This window comes from Chinchilla lanigera, unplaced genomic scaffold (genome assembly GCF_000276665.1).
Source record: "Chinchilla lanigera isolate Chin_1 unplaced genomic scaffold, ChiLan1.0 scaffold00076, whole genome shotgun sequence".
Classification (NCBI taxonomy): Eukaryota; Metazoa; Chordata; class Mammalia; order Rodentia; family Chinchillidae; genus Chinchilla; species Chinchilla lanigera.
In genome coordinates, this window is record NW_004955477.1 from 7,155,042 (window position 1) to 7,182,736 (window position 27,695).

Sequence of the window (27,695 nt, forward strand, 5' to 3'; positions counted from 1 at the left end):
GGGCTGGGTCTTAGCTAGTGACCTTGCTTCTGCCTAGTGTTTTCCTCTTCAACTGTCACACTTGGGGAAGATCAATCCCATTCACTAACTCTGCCATCCTCCTGTGGGCAGCTTTAGGATTAGGTGATAGGGGAGTAGTAGTTTCTGTCTTCTCAGATTTTGACATTTGCTTTCCTTCTGATTACAATACTCCCCAGTGCCTGAGTTTAGGTGGGCTGGCATGAAAGATGAAGACCAAAGCTGTTTCCCTGGTGCTTCTATCCTATTCTCTGTTTGGCAGGGAGGTAGCAGAACTTGTTTTCATTTAATACTGGCTGGGTCAGAGGCCATGGGGGTCTACTCCCTTTGCTGGTTTGGTCCTCCTCATACTAGCTGAGCCCTCACTTTACCCACCCCAATCCACACAACAGGGGCCTTGGGAGCCTTGTGTGCAAACTGCTTATTAAGAAGTCGGGTGATTTCTTCTCTTTGACCTGTTTCTGAGCATTGGTCCTGACCATGGGAATGGTTAAAAGTGCTAGGTACAGAGCTGCAAAGATGGTTCTGGAAGGCCAGTTTTTAGACATGTGCAGCAAGCCTGGAAAATTTCAAGTAGAGGAGAAAGAAGACAGTTGTTCTCTCTGAGTCTCTTGCTTTTAATACAGTGGGAACTGGCCTCTGGCGCCAACTGCTTAATTCAGAACATTGTTATTTAAACGCCATTCATGTTAAAAGGGAGATGAAACAAAATGCACTTCATTTCTCAGAGGTCTTCAAATAGCCATGAAAAATCAATTTTTTTCTGCCACCAATTAATGTCAGCCCCTCTTGTGGCTTTAGGTGGATGCCACAATGGTGATGTAGGGAGAAGCCCTGTGGGCTCTGTGGCACTGCCAGACTCTGGGTTGGAAGTTGGGAAGTAGGAGGACAAGAAGCCCAGCCATGTCCAGAAATTTGTGATGAAAGGCCATGTAGGCAGACAGCACAGGGAGTCCAGCAGGACCCCAGCCTTTGTACTGTACCTAGGACTGTGGTCTTCTTTTACCTGGGGTCATGTGTGTGCATGTGCCCTGGGGCTACAGTTGTTAATAAACATTCAGACTTGGGCTCTGAGAGCTGCCGCAGGACCCTATGGTCTAATTCTAAATTTCTGACATATTTGGTTATTTAGTGTCGTCCAGCAAGTTGGAAACTGGTTGTTTGGGTTTGACAGGGACCCTGTTTGCCCCAGATATATTCCTTCAGGTCCACCTGGTGGTCTACAGGGGGCCAGGGTTGAGGGGCCCATGACCAGGGCAACCCCTGTTGGTTGTAGCTTCTGTAAACCTGAGCTTGCAGGAAAGGTGCTTGAGTTTCCTTTTTCTGGCCTGGAAAGCTCACAGCATACACTGAGCTGGAACAGATCCTAACGGTGCACATGTGCGCACAGCATAGCCCTGTTCTCCTAGTTAGGCTTCCTAGTGCTTCTCCTCCCTGCCCTGGATGCACATGGCATTGTTGCTGCCATTTGCCCTCTTCCTCGTTTCCTTATTCCCGGTCCTCACTGTTCCAAGAGCTGCTGCAGTGGCCCATCTCATACCTGGCCCTCTCCCTCCATGTAGCTGGGCTCCTCCTGTATTTTCTCTGACTTTCTGGCTCCTTGTGGCTCCAGGACCTTGCCCCCACCCGACCTCTTCAGAGGCTGCCTTCCTTCGCCTGTCCATCCAGAAATTGACTCTCCCTCCCGCTTTGACACCTCCAGGAACATTCCTGGACTCCTCAGGCCATCAGGCTCCTGCTGTATGCTCCCATTATCCTTATAGTAACCTGTCTGAGTCCTCACTTAGTCATAATCACATACTTTGTATAACCAGATCATTTATTCGATAAGTATTTGCTGAGCACCCACAAAGTTCCAGATACTACTGTAAGTGCCAGGATATAGGTCAGCTAGGCCTAGTCTGGGCTGAAGAGAACAGAATTTCTTCAAAACATGGACTTCAAACAAACAGCCTTTCTCTTTCTCACATAAGTAGAAGTCCGGCAGCGCACAGCTGCTGGTGATGTTGTAGCTCACAGTGTTGCGGCCAGGCTTTCTCAAGGCACTTGGCCCTTCCCTCATGTTTATCAGGTGGTTACCACAGCTCCAGCCATCACATCTGCCCTGTCAAGAAAGGAAGAGTAGAGAGAGGATGGTGCTATCTGATACACATTTTTTCCCATTTTTTAAACATACAACTCTCAGCAGACTTCTTATTTATTATCTAGATTTCTCACATATTTATTACCTGTACTGCAACTTAAATTTTAGTGAAGGCAACACACAGAAAATAAACAAAATACATTTCATATCATGTAAGTGCTGTACAGGAAAATAAAGCCAAGAAAGAAGGATGCAAGTGGTGACTGTTTTAAGAAAGTTTTTCTGGGATGGTGACATTTGAGCAGGGCTGTGTGTTAAGTGACCAGGGATGCTGTGCAGAAATGAGAGGGAGAAGCATTTCGGGGCACATGGGCTACAGTGCAAAGACCCCAGGGCAGAGTGAGTGGTATGTGAGAAGCCACAAAAGTGGAGGGAACAGGATCCTATTAACATACCAGGTTGGAAACAAAAAAAAAAAAACATTGGAAATGATGCAGAGCTTCACCATACAAGATGGTAGGAGTTAGTTCTTAGAGAGAGGTATTCTTAAATAAAAAATAAATTGAAAGTCTAAAATTTAAAAGTGTAATGAAGTGAAAGTGAAAACAATTTTGAAGGGTCTGTAATTACACTTGAGTTTAGAGAAAAAAGATGTGGGAAAAGAGAAGGGAAAAAGGGGGTATTATGTATGTATGTATATACAAGATAGCTAACGTAGTTCTACTACTGTCTTCTATAGCTTTACTGAAAGGAACAGTTAATGATTATTTGATCAATCTTGCCTGTCTCTATTTGTTTTCTTGAGAAACCACTTTGAAGATATAAATATGTAAGACAATAACCATTGTTAATTTCTTACAACTTTGTCTCTAACTCTGTATTGTTTGTATTGTTCTTATGCTATTTTATAAATGGATGTCTGTTTGTTAATATGTTTTCCTTCTTTTATTTTTAAAATAATTTTTTAAAAATAAGAAAATAAAGAAAAAAGAAATACTGAAAAAAAAAATACCAGGTTGGGTAGGGGCAGGGCTCTATCAGTTTTGGGGGATGCTAGGCCAAACCTGTAGGGATTTTATTGTCATCATGATGGGTATAATGGGTTATGTTTTGACTTTCTTGGAGTTTTTCTTTATTCATAACCTTTTTAAAAACACAAACATTTCATACCTCAGTTTTTATTTGATGTAGAAAGTGTCAGTAATGCTTTGTTTTATAGGTGAGAGAGGGTGGGCTCACTGGCAATAACCAACACTGCCTTAACCATTTGTTCTTCACATCAGCACCACCACACACTACACTGTAATAGTTTTCTTCTTCTTGTAAAATAAACTCACACTTACTGCAGAAAGCAAAATGAATACAGAGATATTTTAAATCATCCTACCCTATATATATTGATGTTTTTAAAAAATGAAATTTGATTTTGGAATAATTTTAGATTTGTGAAAAAGCTACAGGCAGAACAGTGTGAATTACTTTGTGAGTAATTTTCTCCTCTAGGAGACCAGGTTTGTTTGATTTCAGTTTCCAGTTGCTTCACCCTATGGCAAATGCACAAGGGTGCTCTGGTCTTTGAAAACATTTATTTGCAAATAGTTTATTGATTGCCATTATTTGGTCCCCCTTCTGCCTCTGTCCTTTCTGAATTTGCTGTCATTCCTTGCTGGATAACTTCCAAGGTCTTCTCCATGACTCCCAGACCCTGTTGCATTCCTTCTTTTCACAGCTGTAGAAGGAGCTCCGGAATACTGTACAGACTGGATGAGCTCTCCTTGGTTGAAACTGGCTTCCCTGGGAAGGGTCAGACTATAGAAATGGTCAGTCAAGTCCCATAGCCAGTCTCTTTGCAGCCTCCTGTGGGTCACGTTGCTCTCCTGGCTCCACCTCAGCCTGCTTTCCCACCTGGCTATCTCCTCCCTATAATTCACATCTCTGGGCAGACATCATTTTCTCTGGAGGTTCTCAACTGCTGCGCTCTCCCCATGGTGTGGCTGTGGTTCCCATCTGTGGTTTCCATCAGCACTGCCCTTCCCACCCAGCAGTGGTCCCTGTATGGAGCCATCCCCTTGCTGTGAACTCAATGCCTGGACTATGCTGTGTGTGTTTGCAGAGTTATGGTGAGCAAAATGTCTCACATCCTTCTGAGCATACTTCTTGGGTATTTGGAGCTGGCCATCACCAGTTGAACTGTTCCTCTTGGTGGTTGCCTGGGTGAAGATCCAGGTGTGATGTTATTATTAGAGGCCAATAGGGATTGGTCCTGATGTCTTTGGGCTTTGCTCTGTGAGGATGTGTCCACCTATCGAAGCTGCTGGGCCCTATCCAGGCTGCTGCCATCAATAGACTGCCCATTGGCATTTGTCATGTGGTCCCCATGTATGCCTCCCCCCTGGGGTGAGATGGCCTTGCAGCCTGGTACATTTCCTGCTGTTGAAGTTTTACTTTTCTCACCGCCCAATTTCTAGCTTCTGTGACACACCCATTCAGTCTGCAGGTGTACCTCACATCTCTGCTAGCTGCCAGCCCTAAGGGATGTGTCTCCACTTGTTGGCACAGCCCTGGGCTTCTTTTTTTTGTTTGTTTGTTTTTCTCCGGTACCGGGAACCGAACTCACGACCTTGCGCTTGCCAGGCAGGTGCTTTTGCTGCTGAGCTAAATCCCCAGCCCCGCCCTGGGCTTCTTATCCTGTCTGCCAGACTCAATGGCTTAGAGCGTGTCCTGGAAACATGTTGCTCATTATATATCAGGATTCACAATTACACTGCTCCTTCTTCTGCCTGGGGAAGGACTATGTAAAATGCTTTGGTGATCTATGGCAAAGTTACATGTAGGTTTCTGTGCTACATCAAATTCCATTTCTGGCAAGGTTGATATAAAATTGCTGCTTACCCCTTTTTTTGGCAAAGTAGCAGTCAGTGAGTTATGGTGCATTTTTACTTGCAAAGTTCTGCTAAGAGGCTAAAAAGCCCAGCGCATCAATGAAAATACCCCTTAGCCAGACTGTGCCCAGAAGAGCCTGGGCATTCTAGGAGGCTTAGTCTAAGGTGAGAAGGTCCTGTCCTCTTCTTGTTTAGGTGGGATGTGTTGGGTTTGTTTCAATTCTCCTGCATCTGTAAGCAAATCTAGGGACTTTCCTTGCTTATACTTCACATAATTAAATGACTAGCTAACTGAATGTGGATAGGAAGTGGAGTCTGTTACTCACAGCGAGCTCAGATTTGAATGCATAAGTTATTCCAGTTGTATACTGATTTCCCTTTTCCGGTATTGGTGTAACATAGGTGAAACCTCCTGTTCTGCCACTCTTTCTCTAGCTTTGTGGTTGAGTACATGTGTGGAACTTACTGATCAGGGGAGTTTTTCTTGATGCAGTTTGGATGAAAGGGCACGTCATCTACACTCTGTGTCATGATGATGGGCATGGGGTGCACACTGATGCTTGTCAAAGAAGATGGGGACAGCACCATAGCTTACAGCTGGGGCATGTTTCAGAGTTTGGGGGTTCCTTTTGCCCAGCCAAAACATGAGGCCTCTGGCTACTTGCTGGGTGGATGTGCTATTTGATGCAGAACCCTACTTGGGTAGTTCATTCAGCTGCACTGGATTAGGCTGAATGTCCTTCTTTTACCATATTGAAGACCTACAGCCTTTCACATTCATCCAGTCCTGTCCATGGTCGTAGGCCAGTCACTGGGGTTAGACTTGATACCCATGTGAAGCTCTGCTTCTTGAGAAGCTGGCAGAGCTGAGCTCTGCCCTCTTGTTGGAGAGATCTCAGACACCCTTCCATCACTGCTCAGAAATTCTCCCTCAGTTACCCTCCTAGCACAGTCCTGCCACCTCCATTGCCTTATCTGTGCACACTGACTTTGTCTCCCAGATACTTGGAATGGAGTAACCACAAGGTATGGCCTGATCAGGATGGAGCATTGGCCTCTGGCACATTCATAATGAGCAGGTCACAGAGCCCTGGACTTGGCTATCTCCAGTGAGACTGCCAAAGGGCACTGTGAGGTTTGAGTCAGGAGTAGCATTCCTGTTTTATTAATTTAAAAATGGAGGCTAATGTGGAGAAGTCTGACTGATTCCTCAAGTTGGAGCGCTCAGAGTCTGAATGATTGTAGTGTGTGTGGTGTCCCAAACTCCTATGGTACTAATTTGGCAAACCCTTCCTTTCCTAGGATGTCCCTGTGCTCTGCTGCTTGGGCACAGACCTGTCCTGGCCAGATCCCAGCTTCAGGTTCAGGCTTCTGCCTGGGACTTGACTCAGGACCTGATGATCAGGAGGTAGGGCAGCAGAGTGTGCCAGTGATGATGATGCTATATCCTGTTTCCAAGGCAGTGGTAGTAACAGTGCCAGCTACTGCTTCTGCTGTCCCTGGTTGGCCCCACAGATGTTTCCTGAGGCTTGATTGTAGCTGAGGTTGGGTTGTGGCCAGTCTTGGTTCCACTGTTTTCTGAGCCTGCTCCTCTAGCCTTCCCAGAAGTCCTGTGAGCTTTGGAATAATCTTTCAGTCAATTGCTTTTGTGCTTAAACTAGCTGGGAGCAATTTCTAATGCTTGCTAGGAAGATACTGCCTGATACTAGTGCTGGTGGTAGGTCATGCTTGTCTAAGCACCGTGCCCAGGCCTCCTACCTCCAGCTCTGCTAGAAAATAGTTCATCCTGAACAAGGTTAGAAGGTAAAAAACACTGCTCCATGATGAGCTACATTTGAAAGTTAAACATACATCAACCAGGTTCTTTGCTTATAGCCTTTCATCCTCTTCTGTGTGGAGTGAATTTCTACAAGGGGAGAGTACATTCAGCTCCTCATTTTGCCCTGGAACCCTGTTCTCTGAGCAGTGTCACCAGGAAAAGAAGGGAAATGCTGTCATGGACAGTTGTCCTAGATAGTGGACACACCAATAATGAAATTCAACAAATGCTTTATAAGTCTTTAAGCATGTGATGCCTATGCCTTTGTGGGATGCCAGCTCCCTGTCCTGAAGCGTCTGTGGAATGACTGCAGAATAAAGAAATGAGGAGGGACCCCAGGATAGAGGGAGAAGAGGTGGCAGTCACTTTAGAAGAGTAGGCAAGATTTTGGTACTGTTTAATGAGATATTTGAGGAGAAAGGCAGACTATCCAAGCCAAGGGCTTTCGTTATTGCAGTGGGATAATACTACACCCTTTTTCATGCCAGTTCTTTATATACAGTCCTTGTAATGATTATGCTGACCATTCCATCTACATATTTATTTTTCTTTCTACAGATAAAAAACATTATTTAAATGGAGAGAGATTTAAGGGACTTTTTCAACAAAACAGGTCAGCTGTAGGAGGCCACAGTTGTACCTCTTGCCTTTATCTGGTTCTTCTCTATGTGATGATGTAACAGTCAGACAGCTCCTTCCAGAGGGCCCTTTTGGCCATCTCAGAAAGCTTGGCTTTTATCCTGTATGCAATGGAGAGCCCCTGAGGTTGGGATGCCTAAGGAGTATGATGTAGTCAAGGAGCCACTCTGATCTATGACGTGAGGGTGAGGTCTCTCAGCAAGTCCCGCCCTGGTACCCTGGAGTGAAATAGTTTTAGACTCCTGCCCAAAAAGGGAGTTCACTTGGCACAGCTATGAGGTCTGATTGCTAAGGGTTGAATCTTGGGTGCAGTGCTTACAAAGCACCTATGTGGTGGGGGAGCATGGTCTGTCTTCTCTGATGGACTAAATGCACTTCTTCTTTCACTGATGGAGAGAGATCAGAGAATGGTATTGCAAGCATTGTAATGCACAGAGAAAGCTTAATAGGGAGTACTGGTGATGTAGGACAGTTTGCCAGTATGGGAGACACTAAGCAGCATGGTGGACAGGTAACCCAGTAGTAGGCAGGCAGGGAGAGGGCATTCCAGCAAAGGCAGAGAGAATTAAGATTGCGTGGTGAGGAAGGCCTGGAGATTTGGACAGAGATTGTGGGTGTCAGTGAGGATCCTTAAAGGGGTTGGGAGACCTCTTTTGAGTGCCAGATCTTTAAGGGCCATACTGTACCCTTCATACCTCGTCAGTTCTGCCATTGTACAGCAAGCAGTAGTAGGCTATAGGTGAACAAGTGACTGCGGCATGGCTGTTGCAGTAAAACTTGATCTACAGAAGCATGTGATGAGCCACGTTTAGCACTGTGGGCTGTAGTTACTGAACTTGCTCTAGCTCCTGGATATAGTTAGCATTGGCATGTGCTGCATGAATGTTGAGGGGTGACAGTTATGTTGGACTGCTTGCCATGCATGAAGAAAGACTTGGAATTTGGCTGTCCATGGCCTTCAGAGCTCTGATGCAGGAACAACTGAACAAGTAGCCCTGTCCCCTGTGCTGCACAAACTCTGAGGGCATCCTTGCCCAGAGGAAGCTGGAGGTTTTGTCAGATCAGCTCAGCTGCATATGGAAGACCACCATCCTCAGAAGTCAAGTTGTCCATTATGAAGAGGCAAGGAGGAGGATGACCCACTTGTGATGCTGCTTTTGGTATGGTTTGGTAGAGCCCCCCCCCCAAACTCCTTGTATGTGTGCTAAAGCTGGCAAAGTGTGTGACACCTGAACAGGCAACTCCTGATAGTCTGTAAAGCCAGACAGCAGGCCTAGGGAGCATCAGCACAATGGTATGATAGGGTCTTCTTTCTCTGTGCAATCTAAGGGAAATTATTTTTCCTAAGCCTGTGATTTTATTTTCACTGTTATAAGCATCATCCTGATTGCAAGAATGTAGTGCCAGGGAGATAGACAGTGCACCTGGGAGGACAATTCTTTCTTGACCTTCCAGGCTGCATCCTAGAAGCTTAGCTTCTTGGAGACCTCCATGGTGAGGGGAGATGGACTTCTGCGGTGGACCTCTTGTTCACTTTGCCAATCCACACCACTTCTGGCTCACCACCAGCAATAGCCAACAAATAGTAGAAAGCCCCAGCAGTAAGGTCCTCAGCACTTTTCCTTTGTACCGACTAATGCCAGAGTTCAGTGTTTAAAAAATACATAAAGTATTGAGTAGGTGGTTGATTTGCCAAATCCACCTGTAGGAATAAGTCAGCAACTTTACAGTGTGCCTGATGGATTTTAAACATTCTTGGGCATCCCCCTCTAGAGTACTTTTTTATCAACTTCTGGACCCAAAGTCACAGGTCCCCGTGGATTGTCTTTGCTCTCATGTTATTCCCCCAGTACAGTGGCCCCAACTAGTGGAGGAAGAGTTAACTTCATCCAGTTGGGCTCAGAAGAAAGATTAAAGAGTTGTCAGTAGGAAGACAGATCACTTAGAATCTTTAATGAAATAGAACCCAAGAGAGCCACACCCTACCCCCAGCAAAAGCATCCCAGGAACTTGTTAGCAAAGCCTGATTGGCCGTGTGCCCTGATCGTGAACTTTATAGGTCCCACTCATCCTCCATCAAGCTGTGGGACAAGAGAGCCAACTTGGGCCTGCTGGCCCAGCACCAATGGAGTCCCCTTCCTCTTGCCCTTCAGCAGGCTCCTCACTCCTCTGCTAAGGCTGCTTACCTTTCTTGTGTGTGTATTTTCTTTGCCTTTACTTTTCTGCCACCCTGGTGGACTAGGACTAGGTCCTGACCACAGTCAGGAAATGGCAGTATGTATAGCAGCATACCACGGTCAGTCACTAATTTTTATTGCTGTGTTTTGATTTAGAATTAAGTACGTGGTTTTACATTACAAAAAAAAAAAAATGGAGTTATGAGGAAGGCATTGCCCATGCTGGTGAGGTGTGATGAAGCCCTCTAGGTGAAGCTGCCATGATGTTTTCTGTATTTTTTTTTTTTTTTTGAAGCTGCCGTGATGGATGCCATGCTGGGTTTACAAGCCGAAAAATAAGATGTTACAGATGCATAGGTGTAAACACGGTGGGCTAGAGGAGAATTCCTAGGAAAGTCCTGATTTGTGATAGAGAAGGTAGATGGTAATGCCATTCCATAAAATGCTACATAGAAGAAAACATTTTTGCAAGGTGATGGTCTTGGATAAGGTCATTCAAATAGTGTTAGCACAAAAAAGCAGAGGCAGCAAGAAATCTGGGCTGGCTTCTAAGTCTGCCACTTAGAGAAAGATCTTGGACAGAAGTCAGGGGCTTCCCTCTTTTCCTGGTAGACGGAATCACAGGTGGACTTCTAGGCATCCTTGGTATAGAGGGTAGTGGAGAGGCAACGAGCCTCTGTGTTTCCAGGTTCTTAAGGAGTTATAAGGGAGAGAGGAGCAAAGGGCTCCATCTGATATAGGTCCTAGTTCCTCTGCATTGTCTTCTTGCCTGGACGAGGGTGGTTTTCTTAGCATATTAATTTTTCTAAGCTCCATTGCTGGCTTCTTACTGCTCTTAGTGTATCTTTGTTTTTAGCCCTTGCTATGTTAACCAAAATTAAAATCTATCAAAATTGTTGATCCAGAGGAGACATCTACAGGACAACGTTTGCCCAATTCTTTGAGTGTAAATTAAGTTTATATGATTTCCACAGCATAGCGATTCATTGCAGCATTGCTCTTTATCTCCTGGGGACCTGCTAACAAGTTAACAAGTGCCCTGTGTTGGTGCTGGCTCAGTCTTGCTTCTGTTCCACCATGTAATGCGTATCACATGTTTCCCTTCTTTTGGTAGTGCTGGGGAATTGGACTTAGCTACCAGGGCATGCCTAGCCTTGTGCATACTAGCCAACAACTGAGCTATGCCCTCAGCCCTAGGCTTTGCTTATAAATGTACAACCTCAGAGGATTGCAAGTAACTTGCTCTGCAAGTGTTCCTCAAGGTGAGCAAACATTCCTAATTTTAACTTGATAAACATGCAGTGTCTTGCAATATGAGTAATGTGTGATGCTGAACATCACATGATCACAGCTGAGCCAATGGCTCTTCTCATTCTCTTGTTGCGGGACTGTGGGTGATCATCTCCAACAACGAAAGGTTGTGGAGATCTCATCTGCAGAGGAGGAGGAGAAACAGGCAGAGCAGTTCCTCATTTCTATTGAGATTATGGAGATGTGTAAAATGTGGGAAATAGTGCAAAGTATTTTAGAAAAGCACCACCTGAATAAGGCTGTAGCAGTGTGAGCGAGCAGTCTGTTTAACTACAGTGTAATGTCACATTTCCATACAATTTTCAAAAGGAGGCAAATGTACATGACCTTGGATAGGTTCCTTGTTCAAGTTGCACAAAAAGAAAAAGATTCCATTGAGCCAATAGATAGCACTGATTCCTTTAATGCTAGGGAAAGTCATCCTACACAATAACTCTACCTCTCTCTTATCCTCCCTCACACCATCCATAAAGGCTTCCAAAGGTAAGTGCAGGTTAATTTGTTTTTCTTTATGGTTTGTATTTTTAATTATTTTGTATTATAGTATTATAATTGTATATGAATATTTTTAGGTTGTGGAACAAATCATCTGAGTTTCCATTATTTTTTGTGGGGAAATTCACTTTGTTGTACAAGTACTTTATATTACAAGCATGTTTCCAGAATGAATTATGCTTGCAAACCAAGGTTTTACTGTACTTTATTCAAAATACAGAATGGTTTGTCTTCAGTTTTCATCATCTAGTAATTATCTTATTAAACAAGGTCAGCTTAGTTTTAGGTACTTCCTAAGAACACCTCATGCCAGCTCAGCTTTCTTCAACTATGCATTGGTTGAAGATGGGTAGGACAGGGATATAGTGATTTAAGGAAATGCAAGAAGTTTCTGTTGGTTGGCTGCTCTAGGTAATTGTGGTAATTTTCTCTTAAAGTGACTATCTTGTAAGAGTGACATATGATTAAATTCCCACAATGAGGAAGAAGCTTTGAAACGTATTTTGTGTGTTAACTGGTGTTTCTGTTGTGCTGTATACATGACTGAATGCTTCTACGTACACTTTCTTGATTTAAAAACTGTTTTTGTCTAGGTCCTTGGCAGGATGGACAAGACCTGTGAGATGAAATACAAAATATTGGACAGCCCCTTGGGGAAAATAGAGATATCTGGTTGTGAGCAAGGACTGCATGGGATAAGGCTGCCCAACCAGAAGACCTCTAGCTCTGAGTAAGTGTGAACAGCATGGCTGAGGCTGACCGCCTCTGTATGGGCAGAAAGCACTGGAAGGAAGTACAGTAAATGTGGTTACTGCTTGTTTCCCATTGATCCCAGCACAAAGCAGACTGTGACACTGCCAACCACAATTATTAGTGTTTCTGAATGTGGTCTACTTTGATTGTCCTTTCAGTCACTTGTGTGTTGCCAGGGAATGAATCCTCTATCTCTGATTTACCATAGGGATATAACTTTTCACTAGTAGCTCTGAGACATTTGATTCATCTGTACTTTTGTAGAGGAGTTGTTTGAGTGTGAACTTTGAGCACTTTGATTCTTGAATCCAGGTGATGTAGTAGGGGAATGTCTCTGGAAATTTGGTAGTCGGGAGATGTGTGCCTAATCTGGATTTTTTTTTAAAAAAATCAAACCCCATCTTTAGTTTGTCAGGGGCCACCCATGAGGCTTGCACAGCTATCAATTCTAGAATTGCCCGTGGCGCTCCATGGCCTTCTTGGAGGCGTAGAGAGCTGTGGGTGTGTGTGCTAAGAGCACAGACACTAGGAGAAAAGCCTCAAAGTCCTTTCCAGGGCCGCGGAGAGTGTTGCTGTTTCCTTCTAAGAGGATACGTGCTTCTTTTTGCATGATCCTCACTATATTTCTCTAATTGTAAAAAACATAAAAAATTTAAAGCACTTCTTAATGTTTTGTTCTGAAATGTAACATTTAATTTCCTCCATTCATTGATTGTGAGCAGCTGTATTAAAATTGCAGTTCTTGTTATTCCTGACAGAAGGAAAAAAATCACCCACTCCTATACTTGGCGTTTGTCTTAACTGGCTAATAAACACAATGCCAAGAACATTAGATAAAGAAAATACATAAGAAACATAAAAATTGATTTTAATGGACCCCTGTCAGAGACAGCCATAATGAGCACAAGTGCAGTAATAAATATCAGCATTCCCCTCCACTGTCGGGGTTTTTCCTGTAGAGCTGCATGTTACAATCAATATAGCCTTTTTTGAGACTAAAAAATAAGTGAACCTTTGAACTATATGAATACTATCTTCTCAGTTTCTATGAGAACCATCTGGTTGTGGTGTTCACAATATCACAGGCACCAAATAATTTGTAGAGGAAAATGTCATTTTGTCTCCTAGCATGTTCAGTTGCACAATAAATCATAGAAATTATGTGCTAGCTTTTTTCTTGTGGTGAAAAAGTAAAGGTACCTCTTAAAACAGATTTGGATAAGAAAAACTAGAAGGTATGCATTGTAAGATACTTGGTTTAATTCCCATTATGGATCATATAGGAATAGAGTAAAGAGGCTTAATTTTGAGTTCCTGTCTTATGAATTGTCTGAAGTTAGACTTAGATTCAGTTGTGAAGGCAACTGCCAAGTAATGGCCTAAATAGGGTGCAGATGACATCTGTCAGGAAGGTGCACTTGTAGCTAGACTCTAGAGCAGTGGCAGTGAACATAGGGCATGCATGTTATTTTTCAAGAAAAAAGATGTTAATATATGAGTTGTTTTTCTAAACTGAAGCCTCATACTCAAGTTTAATTGAAGTGTTGGCACTTTGCAATCAATAAGTGGGTTTTGGGTTGCAGTTTGGGCATTCATTCTCTAAAAGGTTTGCTATCACTACTCTAGAGGCTGGAGGAGTGAGAGCCTGGGGAGCTCAGTGGTCTCCCAGCTTTGCTGTCTATTCTCCAGACTGAGACCCCTACTAAGATCTAGAACACCTCAGAAAGTTCTCTTGTGTGCTGTTGTAGTCAGGGTTTACAAGGGAAAAAATTTAATACAGGACACATAATTTATAGGATTATTTTGTAGTGTTCACCCAAAGAGTAAAATGCAAAAGAGTGCAGGAGATCTGTTCACACTTGGGCAATGTCCTACCTGAGTCCAGCGTCCTCCACAACTCCAACTGGAGGCCTAGAGCCCATGGCGATGTCTTGTACAAATCTGTATCAGAGATCTGCACTGGGAATGTCCAAAGGTCAGTGATGGAAGCTAGAAAGCATACACCAGCATGATGAAGTATCTGTGCCAGCAGACTGAGGGATCTGCACTGGAGCCAGGAAACAATGTTCAAGGTAAGGACCAGAGCTCCCTTTAAGAGAACCACAGCCATCCTCAGTAACAGCCAGGACCCAAGCTCTTACAATGATGAGAACAGCTGAGTTCTGTGACAAGCTTCTCCAGGAGAATCGATAGCACACCATGTTTCCCACCAGTTCTGTTTTTTTATGCTGTCGGCAACAATCTCAGGTAGGCTTTCCACACCCAGCACCATGCTGATTTAGTTCACCTCGGTGCTACAAGTTGACCATTAGTTAATTCACCATTTATGCCTTTAAGTCAGTGCTGTTTGTGGATTCTTGACCAAACCTCTTTATGGTGAAACCTTTTTGTAGACATTTGTTCTCATTTATCTTAAGTAAATTCCAAGGTGGAGAATTACTGGCCATTGTTTATTTAGCTTGATAAAGAACTTGCCAAAACTTTCCCCAAAGTTCTGTCATTTTACTTATAATATGTGAAAGTTTCAGTTGCTCCACCTTTTTGCCAGTACTTGATATTGTCAGGTTTTAAAAATTTAGTCCTTTGGGTGAGTATGAAATATCTCATTGAAGTTTTAATTTGCACTTTCAAATCTTTTGCCCATTTATATCTGATTTTCTTAATTTTTGTTTGTTGTTGGCTTATGGTTTTTAATACAAGTCCTTTGTCAGATACATGAACTGTGATTTTTTTTGACAGTTACTTGAATTTTTATTTCGCTAATAGTATCTTTTGATGAGAATTTCAATTTTGAGGAAGTCAATTTGTCAGTTTTTACTTTTACTTTGTGCAAATTTTTGTCTTCTGTAGTATTTACTTACTGTAGTATCACCAACATATTCTCCTACAATTCTTTTAAGAACTTTTAAAAAAAAATTTTATGTTTGGATATATGACCCATTTTGAATTACTCCTGGGTGAGGCACAGTTTTTTCTTCTATATAGTTGGTTAGTTGTTCTAGCATTTATTGGAAAAAAACCCAAACTTTTCTTTCTTCATTGAATCACCTGGTTCTTTTATGAAAAGTCAGTTGACCCTGTTTCAGGTCTTGTCCTGGGCATACTGTCTGGTTCAGCTGATCTTGCTTTGTGCCAGCTCTATGCTGATGTGGCTACATGGCTCCAAAGTAATGTTGACATCATGTAGGGTGGCTCCTTCAACTCCCATTTAAAAAGGTTGTTTGAGCTTTTAGGTCATTCAGTTTCTCACTACTTTGAGTTAAGGGGTCAAATTTTGCAAAGATTCTTATTAGGATTTGGAAGGGAGTTCAATGTGTCAGTTTTGGGAAGCTGGCATCTCAGTATTGTTTGTTAATTTGTGATATGGTTTATCTCTATGTTGTTTTGAGTTCTCTTTTATTTTTCTCAGCAGTGCCCTGTAATTTCCAGCACAGAGACCTTGCATGTGTATGGTAAAACTGATTTTTGAATACTTTGAATACTTTGTTCTTGAGGTGGTCCCTCCTTCCCTGGATTTTCTGCTGTTTTTTCAGCTGGGGTCCAAAAATATTAAATGAAAAATTGCAGAAAGAAGCACTTCATTAGATTTAAGGTGCAAGCCATTTTGTGTTGTAAGGTGCAATCTTGGTCCATCCCACGGAGATGTATGTTATCCTCTACCCACTGTATGTACACCACCTATTAGTCACCTGGTAGCCATCTCCATTTTTAGATCAACTGTCACAGTTATCACAGCTTGCGCTCAGGTAGCCTTTTACTTAATAATAGCCCCAAACCATAAGAGCAATGATGCTAGCAATGCAGGTAGGCATTGCAGGGAAGCTCTTGTGCTAGATGGATCTTGAGCAGAGGATCCCACTGTCACCCTTCTGTGTGATTCTTGGGAGTCCTGGCATCATCTTTATTTCCTCCAAAGCCTTGTTACTTTCTTCAGAAGGTGAATTTCAGGTTGACCACTGATGCCTGTCTTTTGGGAAATTCCACTTGCACTTCTTTATAAGTCTTAATTACTATTCTCACATTGTAAGTAATTCATTTACCTGCATGTATAGTTTCACACATTGACTACTGGTTTCTGTTTTATATAGGTTGCATTACTATCTGCAGGAAGAATATCAGTTTAGAAAGTGGTACAGTATAATGGTTTTGATTTTATACGTTCCTCCTCACATCACATTGCCTCTAATGACTGTCTTATATGGGAGTGCAAGGGCTTGGGAGGAGCCGGACTGATGTCTCCTAACTTCGTGCTGTCTGCCTGTGCCTGCACAGCTTTAGCCTCATTCCTTTACCCAACAGTGTCTAAAATTTAATGAGAAAGTGTGTGGTACATATGTTTATTCTCCTAATGTTATTTTGATGCTTGCTTAGTGTTCCATAAAGTTGACTTCAGTGTTTGATTATGTGAAAAAATAGATTGTATGACCCTGGGTCATATTTACATTATGAAAACAAGAGCAGATGAAGTGTTGGGTCTTGGGTGATGGAGAGAATCGCATGTGGCTCATCTTTCATGTATCAAAGATTTACCTTTTTTTCATTTTTTCTCATATAAACCTTTTAATAAAAATATAATACTGATGAAAATTATATAGTCTAAGCAAACTATGGACTTATAAAATCTTAAAAATTTTTCCTATTTCATACTTTATAGGATAGGACTTACCCGGTCTCCTTGTGGCAGTGATTCATTTATGGTGTTTGCACATCTGCCATTCTGTATCTTGCCCCGGCCAGCTCTGGTGTGGAGGCTGGGTAGATGCCCACAGATGAGGCCTTCCTCCCCTCCAGGGACTCGCCTGGCAGCACAGGGTCTCTTATCCCAAAGGCTTGGCCCTTTTAAGCATGAGAGCATTCCTGCATGGCCTCATGCCATTCCTGGGAGAGGACTTATCAGATGCCATCAGATGCACTGTCATCTTTTGTTCTTCACATGTGCCAAAGTCACTGCCATGTTCCAAGGTGAAGACACCTTTGAGATCTTCCTGAAGGGAAGCAACGCTTGTGAAACCCTTTGGATGCTTCACTTGCAACAATAGTTTTTGATGCTTTCTGCATGCATTTACTTCTTTCCTTCATATGTGTTGAGTAACAAAGTTGGACTTCAAGGGTCAGTGAGGGCATCTCAGCACACACAACATTCAGCCCTATGCTGGTATGTGACTGCTGTGTGATATTCTACCTAGTGTTCTTTGTACAGGGAAGCCTGAATTTTAGCTGGCTCCTCAAGGTCCACTGTGTGTGAAAACCTTCCTGGGAAATTCGTAACTTGGTCGGAAAGACTGATTGGAAAATTTAATTCACGTACTTGCAGTACTTTATGATTGATCTGACAAGGAGGACAGACCATTCTTAAGGACATACCCTAGCCAAAATCACGTCTGAGGGTAGCTCTGCAGGGTTCTCCCCTACAACAAGTTCATTTGTTTTGCTGCTTTCCTTCAGTAGCTTGAAATAATGGTTTGTGTTGTTTATGCTTAAAAATATAATTATATTACTTATAGAGTACTCCTTAAGGAAGTCTCTGGAGTCAAATAAATACGTTTCTATGAGGAAGACTTCGCCAGCTCTCCTTGGTTTTGTAGAAACTGTCTGGGTTTTAAAAGGAGCCAAGGGCTTCTATGAGCTGGGGCTATCTGCTCTGGCACCTGGCTCTGTTCCTGGTCTGTGAAACCTGCCAGGGTGAAGGATTGTGCTTTTTGTTTGACTGAGAGGGATAAATCCTCAGTAGAGGATAGGGAGTTGTTCTTGTGACTTATGTTCTCAATAACACAAACTGTGTATCTGTTTTACTCCTCGCTGAACACTTACAGCTCTGTGTCCTTTAGCAATGGACAGTGCCTTTGTGTTTCAGGTTGATGGCTTGAAGATTAGAGAGGAAGCCTGGTGTTTCTTCTCTGTTCCACTGATTCTTATGAAGGATCTCTCATTCCTATATAGAAAGGGTCTTAGAGAATGTATGAGGGTCGCAGGTGAAGCCTTTCTTGCTGGGGCTGCCTTTGGTGGCAGCTCCAGGCCTCAGTAAGATAAAGAAAGAACATGATCTACTTTCATATGACTTCATGGTGTGAATACTGGTAGAAACTGTGGCCCTGCCTACCCCACTGTCTGAGCTATTTACATTAGGGCTTTCCCATGTTCCTTGGGAGTCATATTGTGCAGATGAAATGAGATAAAAACCCTCTCTGGAGTGGCAGGAATTGTAGATCTTAAAGAGTTGACTCCTCCATCCCAGACTAGTGCTGCATAGCCACTGAAGGATGTGGTGCATCAATTGTGAAGTTGTATGGCTTTTGATCTTGAAAATGAAAACCATGCATGGCTTCCTAGCTTTTGTCCTCCTGACTTGTTCCCTACCCCCTGGTTTCTTGGGAGCCTGTTTCATTGGCTTGGTGCTTACCTGAGGTTGGGATAGAGATGATGGCATGTGTCAATGGGATGCATAGTCTTTACATTCTGGACCCATCTCAGAAAAAAAGACAGCCTAAAAGTTTTATTTCTGTCGACTTTACGGCTGTTGTAGGGAAGCAGGATTGGCAGACTTGCATGCCTATGTCCATGAGTCAGAAGCAAGCCAGTTCATTTAATTCTGAGGCTGCCAGGATCCTCTTGGAAAGAAGAAGAGGACGGTTGAATGACAGCTACAAATGTATGGGTCCAAATTCGAACCAACTGTCAGCTCAGGATTTTTTTTTAAAAGTTTCCAGCATTTGGAGTGTGTGTGCACTTAGGGTAACAGAGGTAAATTGCAGAGCTTCAAGCAGGGAAAGGTGGATGTTTTTGCCTGTGAGGCATATTGGAATAAAAATCCTTAAATCCCTTGCTCTTAACCGTCAGCTTCCATTTGGGGGCATTGGGCTTCACTGCCGTCTGCTCCTGCGCTGCAAGGATGGCAGCTTTCCCGGGAGGTGCCTGTCTCCTTTGCCTTGCCATAGAAAGCCTTTCCCTTTTATCATGAGGCGGACACATGGAACTTGGCACAGTCCAGCCCTAATTAGGGTTTATGCTATGTGATATGTTGTCCACTACAGGAGATATCCCCAGCCATCCCATCATGTGCCAGCAATACTGCAAGTCGTGCTAGCCAGCACCTGCGTTTGCCTGCAGGTTATGGGATATCATTTCCTGGCTAAAATGCGTGTGCCTCTTCATATTCTGTCCCAGCAGCAGCTTTTGCCTTAAGGATCCAGTGTTTCGTCGAGACTTGTGGGGATTTGTGATGTGTAACCAGTGCATGTTTGTAACCATACAATGGCCATTTTTGGTGAAATTACCTAAGACAACTCCAATGGCCTTGTAGTATTCGTTCCTGGTTCTCCTTGTGTGCATTTAGGACAGGCCTGGAGTTGATGGCATGACTACAGTCACCCAAAGTGATAATTCCTGTTTGATGTGTTGCATTGGGTGTGGCCCCATAGTTGCTCCACCTCACCCCCGTGTTGCTGCCTATCTCTCTTTGCCTGCCTCTCACACAGTTACTTATTCTGAGTTCGTGCTTCTAATTAGCTGTGGTCTCAAAAAATTAGTTAACAGCCTTGTTCAAATTGTGTGGGAAATAAAGTTAAATATGCCCTTGTAAGAAAAATAGGGTGGCATTGATGACAGTATTATAATACCTTGGACCATTTTTGTTTTCTCTGAGAGCTGTGGGAAGGCTGCAGACACCAGGGAGGTAGGGCTTGGTGGGACATGCTTCTCCTGGGCAGTACTAGCCCCATCCAGGAGCTATCTTTCTGTCATAACACTGCATCCTTGGTACACTGCCGTTAAGTTGGACGTAGTAGTATTACTTTATCAGTAAGAAGTGAAAGTGGGGTGGAGAAAGGCTGGTGATGGTCTCAGGATGAAGTTTTGGGGATGACATGAATATTCCCTATACTTACTTGAATTTTGTTTCCCAATGTCACACGTAGAGCTGACCTTTTTCCCCAGTTGAAGTTCTGCTCAATGCCCCTCTCACCAACTGTTAATGGGCCACCTGTGATGTTCCCAGTGGGAGCTCCAGGCAGTGTTGTGCTGGGTACCTGAGTGCTGGTACCAGCCGGAAAGGAGAATATCCAGTTTGGAAATTCAGGCTCCAGACTTGTTACTGTGTAACTAATTGAAATACAGTGATTTATCCTTGGATATACGCTTGCCCTGTGTGTGTCACCGCATGGCATTCACAAATGCACAAAGCTTGTCTGATGACAAGGTGCCCATTCTGTAGGGAAAAACTAAACCTGAGCAGGAAGAGTGATTCAGCCACATCTCTGGGTCTTCAGATACCCTCTTCTGAGCTATGGTGGTACCTCCTGACTCTGTCTCCCTCTCCTCCTCTAAAGCACAGCTCTGTGGTATGGAAGACTATTAATCTGTTTCTCATATTTTTCTTGGAATTTGTTTTCCCAGAATGCTTTTTTATTGTTCATATTTCTAATATCTGATATTTAAACTGTCTGTGCCTAGTGAATAAGTTTTGGTTTTTGTTTTGAAAATGTAAATATTGTTTAAGCTCTATACTTGGTGTGTTATGTTTATTTCCTTTAAAACTAGATCAGTAATTAGATCAGCTCCTTGATACTAATGTATGGATAGCTCTTCAATGTGATCAGTTTGAATTTAAGTTGAGTTGAAGGTTAAATGAGTTTAATTTTTGAATTGAACTAAAGCATTGTTTTGTGGCAGGCAGATTCATCGAGAATTATTTCTAGTTTTATCAAGTGACAGAAGTATATCTTTTTGTCATAAAAACTTCGGTGAATAAATTTAGGGTTCAGTTAGAGGTGTCATTTATTCACTCATTTTCTAAACATTTGAGTGCCCTGCCATGTGTCACAGACTGTGACAATGTGGAGCTGGGCACAGGTGACAATACAGATAGGAGTATGCAGCCCAACCTACAGAGAGGTCAAGAGCCTCTCAGGAGATAGGCAGTGGGGACTGTGAGATGGGTTGTCACATAGATGTGGAGAATGTTGAATTCATCAAGATGGGACCTGGCGCAGGCCTGAGCACTAGGCTCAGAAATGGGTGGGGCCAGCTGAGATGGGACATTGTTTGGCAGTAGACCAGTGGCCCCAGCAGCTGGCATGCATGAGGGCCATGTCAGAGGGAGGTGTGTTTAGAGGATGTGGGCCTAAGCTCGGGGAGCTGATACAGTGTGGTACTCTGCTGGAACTGGGAAAAAAGGCAAGCAGAGGACACCAGGAGAATCGAAGAAGGCTACGAAAGGACAGCTTAAAGGGCAGATACCAGAGGGGTCTGAAGAAAACTAGATGGGAGAAGACAATGGGGCAAGAGTAGAGTCCCAGAGGCCAGCAGAGGGGAGAGGTGGGTATGTGTCATGAGGGATTACTTTGGGATATCTGCTCCCTCAGGGTACTGTGGGGTGTGTAATATTGACTTCAAGTTTTCTTTAAGCCCAGAAAATAAGGTTTCCTTGGCACATTTGAAACTAGCATGCTCTACCTGATTATTTTGTGGCTTTGACTTTAGCTTTAGGGTGCCAGCTATGTGGTATTTGCTGGCCACAGGTCTGAAGTGGAAATGGTTTAATTTCCATGTAAAACCAAATCAAACACAGGCAGGATGGCCTGTGGTGAGCTGTGGGGATGTCCTTACAGGAATGTAGCCCACACTGTCCCCTGGCTGGGACTGGGAAAGGAAGGAGAATGTGTCCTCCCCCTAAGTTAGTTAATTGTGTTTGAGAATTCTGTCTTTTCCTGTTAAGCCTACTTCAGTCTCGTAGACTGGGCCGTACTTTCTAAGCAGACCTGATATCTTAATCATGACTCAAGGCCCTTGAGAGGAGGGGGCTTGCCTCAGGGCTTCTACCAGGTCTCCTCTGGTTTGATCAAGTGTCTCCAAGAAGCCCAGTGTACACCTGTCCACGAACAATACCATGAGACACCCTTTCTCTTCCCTGCCCACCACACACTCTGCACATGTGTGTTCTGTGGATCAGAGGGCATGTGTACTGCATCACTCAACTTACATGCAGGTGCAGAGCGGTTCTGTGGAAGAACATTGGTCCTTCTGAGCTGACACCTTAGTTTTCAGCATCCATTGGCAGAGTGCAGACTCGGCCTGAGTGTGGAGGATTACAGTTTTCTTGCTGAGATTGTTCCTGATAAACTCTTTATTACTTCAAATCTGGTTTTCCTGTGCCTTCTTCCAGAAAAGTTGTCCTTCCCTCCCTCCCTGCCCAGCATAGGTGGAGCATCTAGATGATGTTGTCACTCTGCACATCCCTCCTTGTGACCCTGGATAGTGTTTGTGGCCTCTGACTGAGTGGCATCTAAACCTTCAAGTGGTGGAATAACTTTTCACTCCATCTGCAAGATGCCGTCAGAGCCTGCTGTCTGGTCAGGTGGGCTGGGCAGTGATAGGGCTGAAATCACAGCTTTGAGAGTTGAGGCTTGTCTTCATTCTCTGTGATAGATGTTTCATGCCTGGGGAGGTCCTTCACCCATTCCCCTGTGCACTCTTCCCTCCAGGGAGAAACTCTCTTGCGTGGAATGTGCACATTTCAGCCCAAGGTTTTCCTTCAGCTAACCATGGATATAGACAAATCTAGAAGGATGCAGTTATGAAGAGAAACATGTTTTTAAGAGAAGCCATTAAAATAGGAAAATAAAAACTTGAAGTATACTGATTATTTACTTTGTTCATTTTTCAAATAGAAGAATGCTCCATGTACATAGTCTATAAAGGTGTAGATATACATATATTAGCATATTCTAGAAGTACCTGTTCTGCCTCCTTCCTATGCTTTCCACTAGAAAAACATATACTTACACTAGGGAAGAAGAAGTTGTTTTTCATTCTTCTGAATTATTAGATACTTGAAAGGTAACCTCCTCCCAAAAGTGATTTTTTTTCCTTTGTAAAAATCATCTGGAAAAATACCGAGCTTTCTTGATTTTTATTTCATTCAGTTGACTGGTTCTGCTTCAGAAGAGTTATTGTATAACCAAGCACCATTTTTATTAAAAAGAACTGGGCAGCTTATTTCCTTCAAAGTTTTGGTGTATTTAATTCTTCTGTAGGTAAACAAAATTCTTACTGAGAATAATATTTTAAACCATGACACTGTCTACACTGGCAGTGGTTTGGAGCACCCTGTGGTGTAGGTGCTGGGCTGGTGCATGGGGAGGTAACCTCAACCCATGTCAGGCTTTGAGGAAGAGATTGGACATGAAGGCAAATGAGTGTGGTACCTGGGAGGTGAGAGATTGGAATCTGATGTACAGGACTACAGGTACCCGTGGATGGACAGCAGTTTGGGGAAGGAAGGTTGGCCAGCACTACTGGAGGTTGAGATGCCATGGCTCCTGCCCCAGTCTGCTCACAGATTCACCTTCTTACTGGGCCCTGGGAGTCTCTTTCATTGCTTCCTGTGCAAGTATCAGCCATGGCTTGAGAGAATACTGCGATTTATTTATACCAAATAGTAACATGAGTTGCTCAGGCACATGATGAGGGTGCTGACTGACACATGGAATATATTCTTAATGTATCTTTGAAGGGTACTGACAGCCTCCTAGACCCCTAGATGGTCAGAATTGTGAAGGACCATGGCAGCGTCAAGATCAGCCCAACTTGTCAGATGAAGATACCAAAGCCCAGGTCTTTCTGTGCCAAGAACTATGCCTAGAGATTGCAACTGGGGGCTCTTCTGTCCTGGAAGAAGTTCTCTAGGAAGAGCTCACCCCCAGTTGTCAAATCACTTCTTGGTCATTATGTGCATTCCAGGCAGAGCTTCTGAGTTTAATTGGACTGTTACTGTTTTATCTGATGACAGTGGCTCCTCTGGATGGCATCTGGGCATTCCCAGTTGTCTAGGGGGTCTCTCCAAACTGACATTCACTCAGGTCTCCTACATCTGCTGGCCAGACGTGTAAGTAGTGGTGATATCCAGAGGAGACATCAGCCCATGGGGGGAACCAAGTGGTGGCGGGTGTGGGAGGGAAGCCAGGCAGCTGGAGATCAGGGTACATATTGTGCCTGTTGTGGTCCCGGGAGACAGGATGGGGTATGTCAAGTGGGAGGAGGCACAGAGCTTTAGCCAAGGTGGCCGGTTCTTCTGGCTCCAGGTGCCAAGGAGCCTGTGGAAGTGAAGCCAGGAATGGGCACAGGACAGAGGAGCCTGACCTCTGGGCTCTGTGGGTTGCCCTGTTTGGTACATTTACCACTATCAGTAACAATAAGCCATAGCTAGTTGCTTTTTATTAGAGTTCTTTCATGTATTCAGTTTGGCAAGTATGTTAAAGGAAAGAAACAAATGTTTTTACCTGTTCAGTGTTGACATCATTGTAACTCCCATCTCCTTATTGCCATGCTGCTTCCTTCTGACAGATAAACTGCATTAGAATAAGGACAAGGTTTTTCTCCCAGACTTGTTTATCCATTTAACTAATTTATTCTTCAGCTCTACAGCCTTTCTTCCCTAACTTTATCAGGCTACCTCCTGGAATCACTTGTTAAAGGGATAATTAATCACGTGATATACTCTGCTTTTTTTGCGTCTGAGTTTTCAAGAGCTCCCAGATTTTTATTGCCTAAAAGTCCATATGCCATAGACATTATGCCGTCAACAGTGAATTGCCTTCTGGAGAAGAAGTTGACAAACAACTTCATAGTTGCATCCTTAGCCTTAATATCTGAGGGCCAGAAGGGTGTTGGGGATTTGTGAAGTTCTTGAATTTAAAATATAAGCAAAAAAATTCTCAAGGTGTGTCCCCATCTGCATCTATTATAAACTCTTAACATTACTTTAATATATGACGTATTAATAGTTTTTTTTTTTCTCTTTTTGGCAAATTATATCTGAGGAAATTAGTTTGCATGAGAAGTTACTACCTGTGTTTGCAAACTTGAGCAGTTTTGCTGGTTAAGCAGTCTATGATAAAATGTTTTGGTAAAGTAGGACTTCGGTGGTTATATTTAAAGGAATCACAGTCACTGAGAGACCCAAGAAGAGATCCTTATTAAGGGCATCTGCCACTTATGGGGATTGTTTGAATTGACCGAACTAAAATATGTATGCTCTTTATAAAATTTATTTTCAGTTTGTGTAGCTGATACAGAGAAGCAGAGGTATAAGTTAGAAGTTGTTATACTGTAGTATAGATTATAGCAGCTGGCCCATTAATGATTCCAATGGATGGCTACTCAGAACAGTGCAGTTACGCAGGTGTAGCATGGGGAGAGGAAGAGATTCCTTTCTGTACTTGTATAATCAGAACTGTTTTGACCCTTTTTTGTGTGGTAAAATAAACATAAAACTTACTTTTTGCCATTTTAAGTGTATCATTCAGGAGCATTAAATATATTGACACTATTGTGTATTATTTATCTCAAGAACTTTTTTCATCTTCCCAAACTGAAATGTTGTCCCCCTTACACAGGAACACCTTACCTATCCCTTACTCTCTCTGTCTTTATGCTCAGCCAGTTTTTGCTGGGTTTCTCCATGTGAAGAAAATTATCTGATGAATCCTTCTGCAGATGCTAACAGACTGTCTGGCTCAGAAGGCAGATGTTCCTCATGGCACTTCCTTCCCTGAGATGTAGAGCAGGTGTGGGTAGGATAGTGGTCCTTTCCTTTCCCATTAGAAACATGGGGTTGCAAGGCAGCTGCCACCTGTGTGGTGAAATTTGATAGATAGATGGTAAAGAATTTTGAAGGAGTATGAAGTTTCATATAAATATGGGAGGAGGTATCTGCATATAGAAAACCAGGGTGTGTGTAAACTGTACTGTCAGTAGCAAGGCACCTGAAGAAAGGCACTGTTTTTCAATTAATGAGATTTCAAAGGATGCTGGAGAGGAAAGCCTGAGTCTGAACCATGGGACCCACAAATAGGAGATAGAGATGGTGAACACCCAGAGCAGGAGCACACAAGGGGAGCTCCCTGTCCTGAGTCACCTGGCCTGTGACATTTGGCTGGGAATGCTAGAGTGCATACCATGTAGTAGCTGCAGTGGCCTCTGGCATCACCATGGTGAGGGTGTGCCCCAGCAGTTGGAAAGTCTGAAAAACAAGGTGAGGTACAAACCTGTACCCTCAGGCCTGCCTGGCCACACTTGCATGACTAATGTCAGCAAGGTCAGAGGCTCTAGCCAGCTGCTGAGGCACACTCTTACTGTGCTGTTGGTCTGGTGAACATCTACTGAAACAAGTTCAAATAGAGGAAGGTAGCAAGGAGCCTCCTTCCTCCGTGAGGATGAGGGTACTCCCACACTAAAGAGAGATGAAACGCACCAGAAAGGTAAAGATGTGAATCTTTTCTTTTTAGCTCCTACTGATAATCAGTCACATGTCTCTTAATAACAGGGATATATTCTGGGAAATGAGCTGTTAGGTGATTTTGTTACTGAGTGTTACGGTTTGTGTCTAGATGTACCCCCAAAGTCTCATGTGGTCATAGGGATTTTTCAGAGGTGGCTGAATCTATAGTGTGTGATTGATTTGTAGTGCAATGCTGGGATTAAGGGTGCTAGGATTAAGGGTGGGGGATTGCTGGATCAGTCTGTTGATTGGATTGGCACTGCCTTAATCCCGGTAGACTGGATACAATATAAGGGACAGAAAGAGGCTTGTCTCAACTTCTCTTGCTTTTGCTGTCTTCTGCTGCTATGAACAGTTGCCCCTCTGCCGTGTGCCAACCTGCCTTGAAGCCGGCCGATTACTGAGTGAAACCTCTGCAAAGTGTCAGCTAAATAAACCTTTCCCCATTCAACTTTGGGTGTTGCATATTTTGTCTCAGTAAGGAGAAAAGTAACTAAGACATTGAGTGTACTTGCATGTATCACATAGCATGTGTGTACCCAGGTGATGTAGCCTTCTACATACCTAGGCTCTTTGGTCTAGCCCACTGCTCTGAGGCTGTAAACCTGGAGGAGTATGTTGCTATACTGAATACTGTATACACTTGTAACACAGTGTTACATATTTGTATATCTAAACATAGAAAAAATACAGTAAAAATACTAGGCAATATGAATTGTTTAGCTCCATTAAAACCGGCCACTATCATATACATGGTCCAGTGTTGACCAAAATTCATTATGAGGTGTTGGAACTATGATTCTGGGTAAAATTTGAGTGAGGCTTTAGCAAGTTAAGTGCATGATTATGTAAGTATGTCTTTCCACTGGGAGAAATATGTCAAATAGTTTGTGTCTCTCTTTGGGTTCTGATATTTTGAGTCATTTCATTGTTTTGTCTTAGTGGAAGATTCTGAGTATCTGGTATAGTGTACCCAGTTATAGGGAAGTGTGGTGCCTGTTATATAGAGGCTGCTTTACCAGGGTTCCTAGAGTGTTGGATCCTGGGTCAAGGGGGAGGCTGCTAGGGTAGAGCCTCCAGCTATTATTCCTCTGTGCAGCCACTAAAAGCATACAGAAGCTAAAATCCAAAGCATGGACGTAGAAAACACCCAGAGCCCTTCTCTGCAGGTAATTATTTTTGCTTTTCCACATGTGTGTAACCTTTTAGCATTGCTCCTAGCTTTTTCATTAATGTATGTAAA

General features: G+C 43.3%; 1 protein-coding gene across 4 annotated transcripts in view; it reads left to right on the plus strand.

Annotated features, from left to right (window-relative positions):
• Mgmt (O-6-methylguanine-DNA methyltransferase) overlaps nucleotides 1-27,695 on the plus strand; it is a 272,039-nt gene that overhangs the window by 52,007 nt on the left and 192,337 nt on the right. For 2 of the 4 annotated variants that reach the window (XM_013503088.1, XM_013503089.1), the window contains exons 1-2: nucleotides 6,296-6,391; nucleotides 12,018-12,154. In XM_013503088.1, coding sequence (XP_013358542.1) covers nucleotides 12,030-12,154 — 125 coding nt within the window. In that variant the 5' untranslated portion in view covers nucleotides 6,296-6,391; nucleotides 12,018-12,029. Of the gene's footprint in view, nucleotides 1-6,295; nucleotides 6,392-12,017; nucleotides 12,155-27,695 lie in introns of those variants that run through there. The other 2 variants (XM_013503087.1, XM_005402022.2) reach the window with 2 other exon arrangements.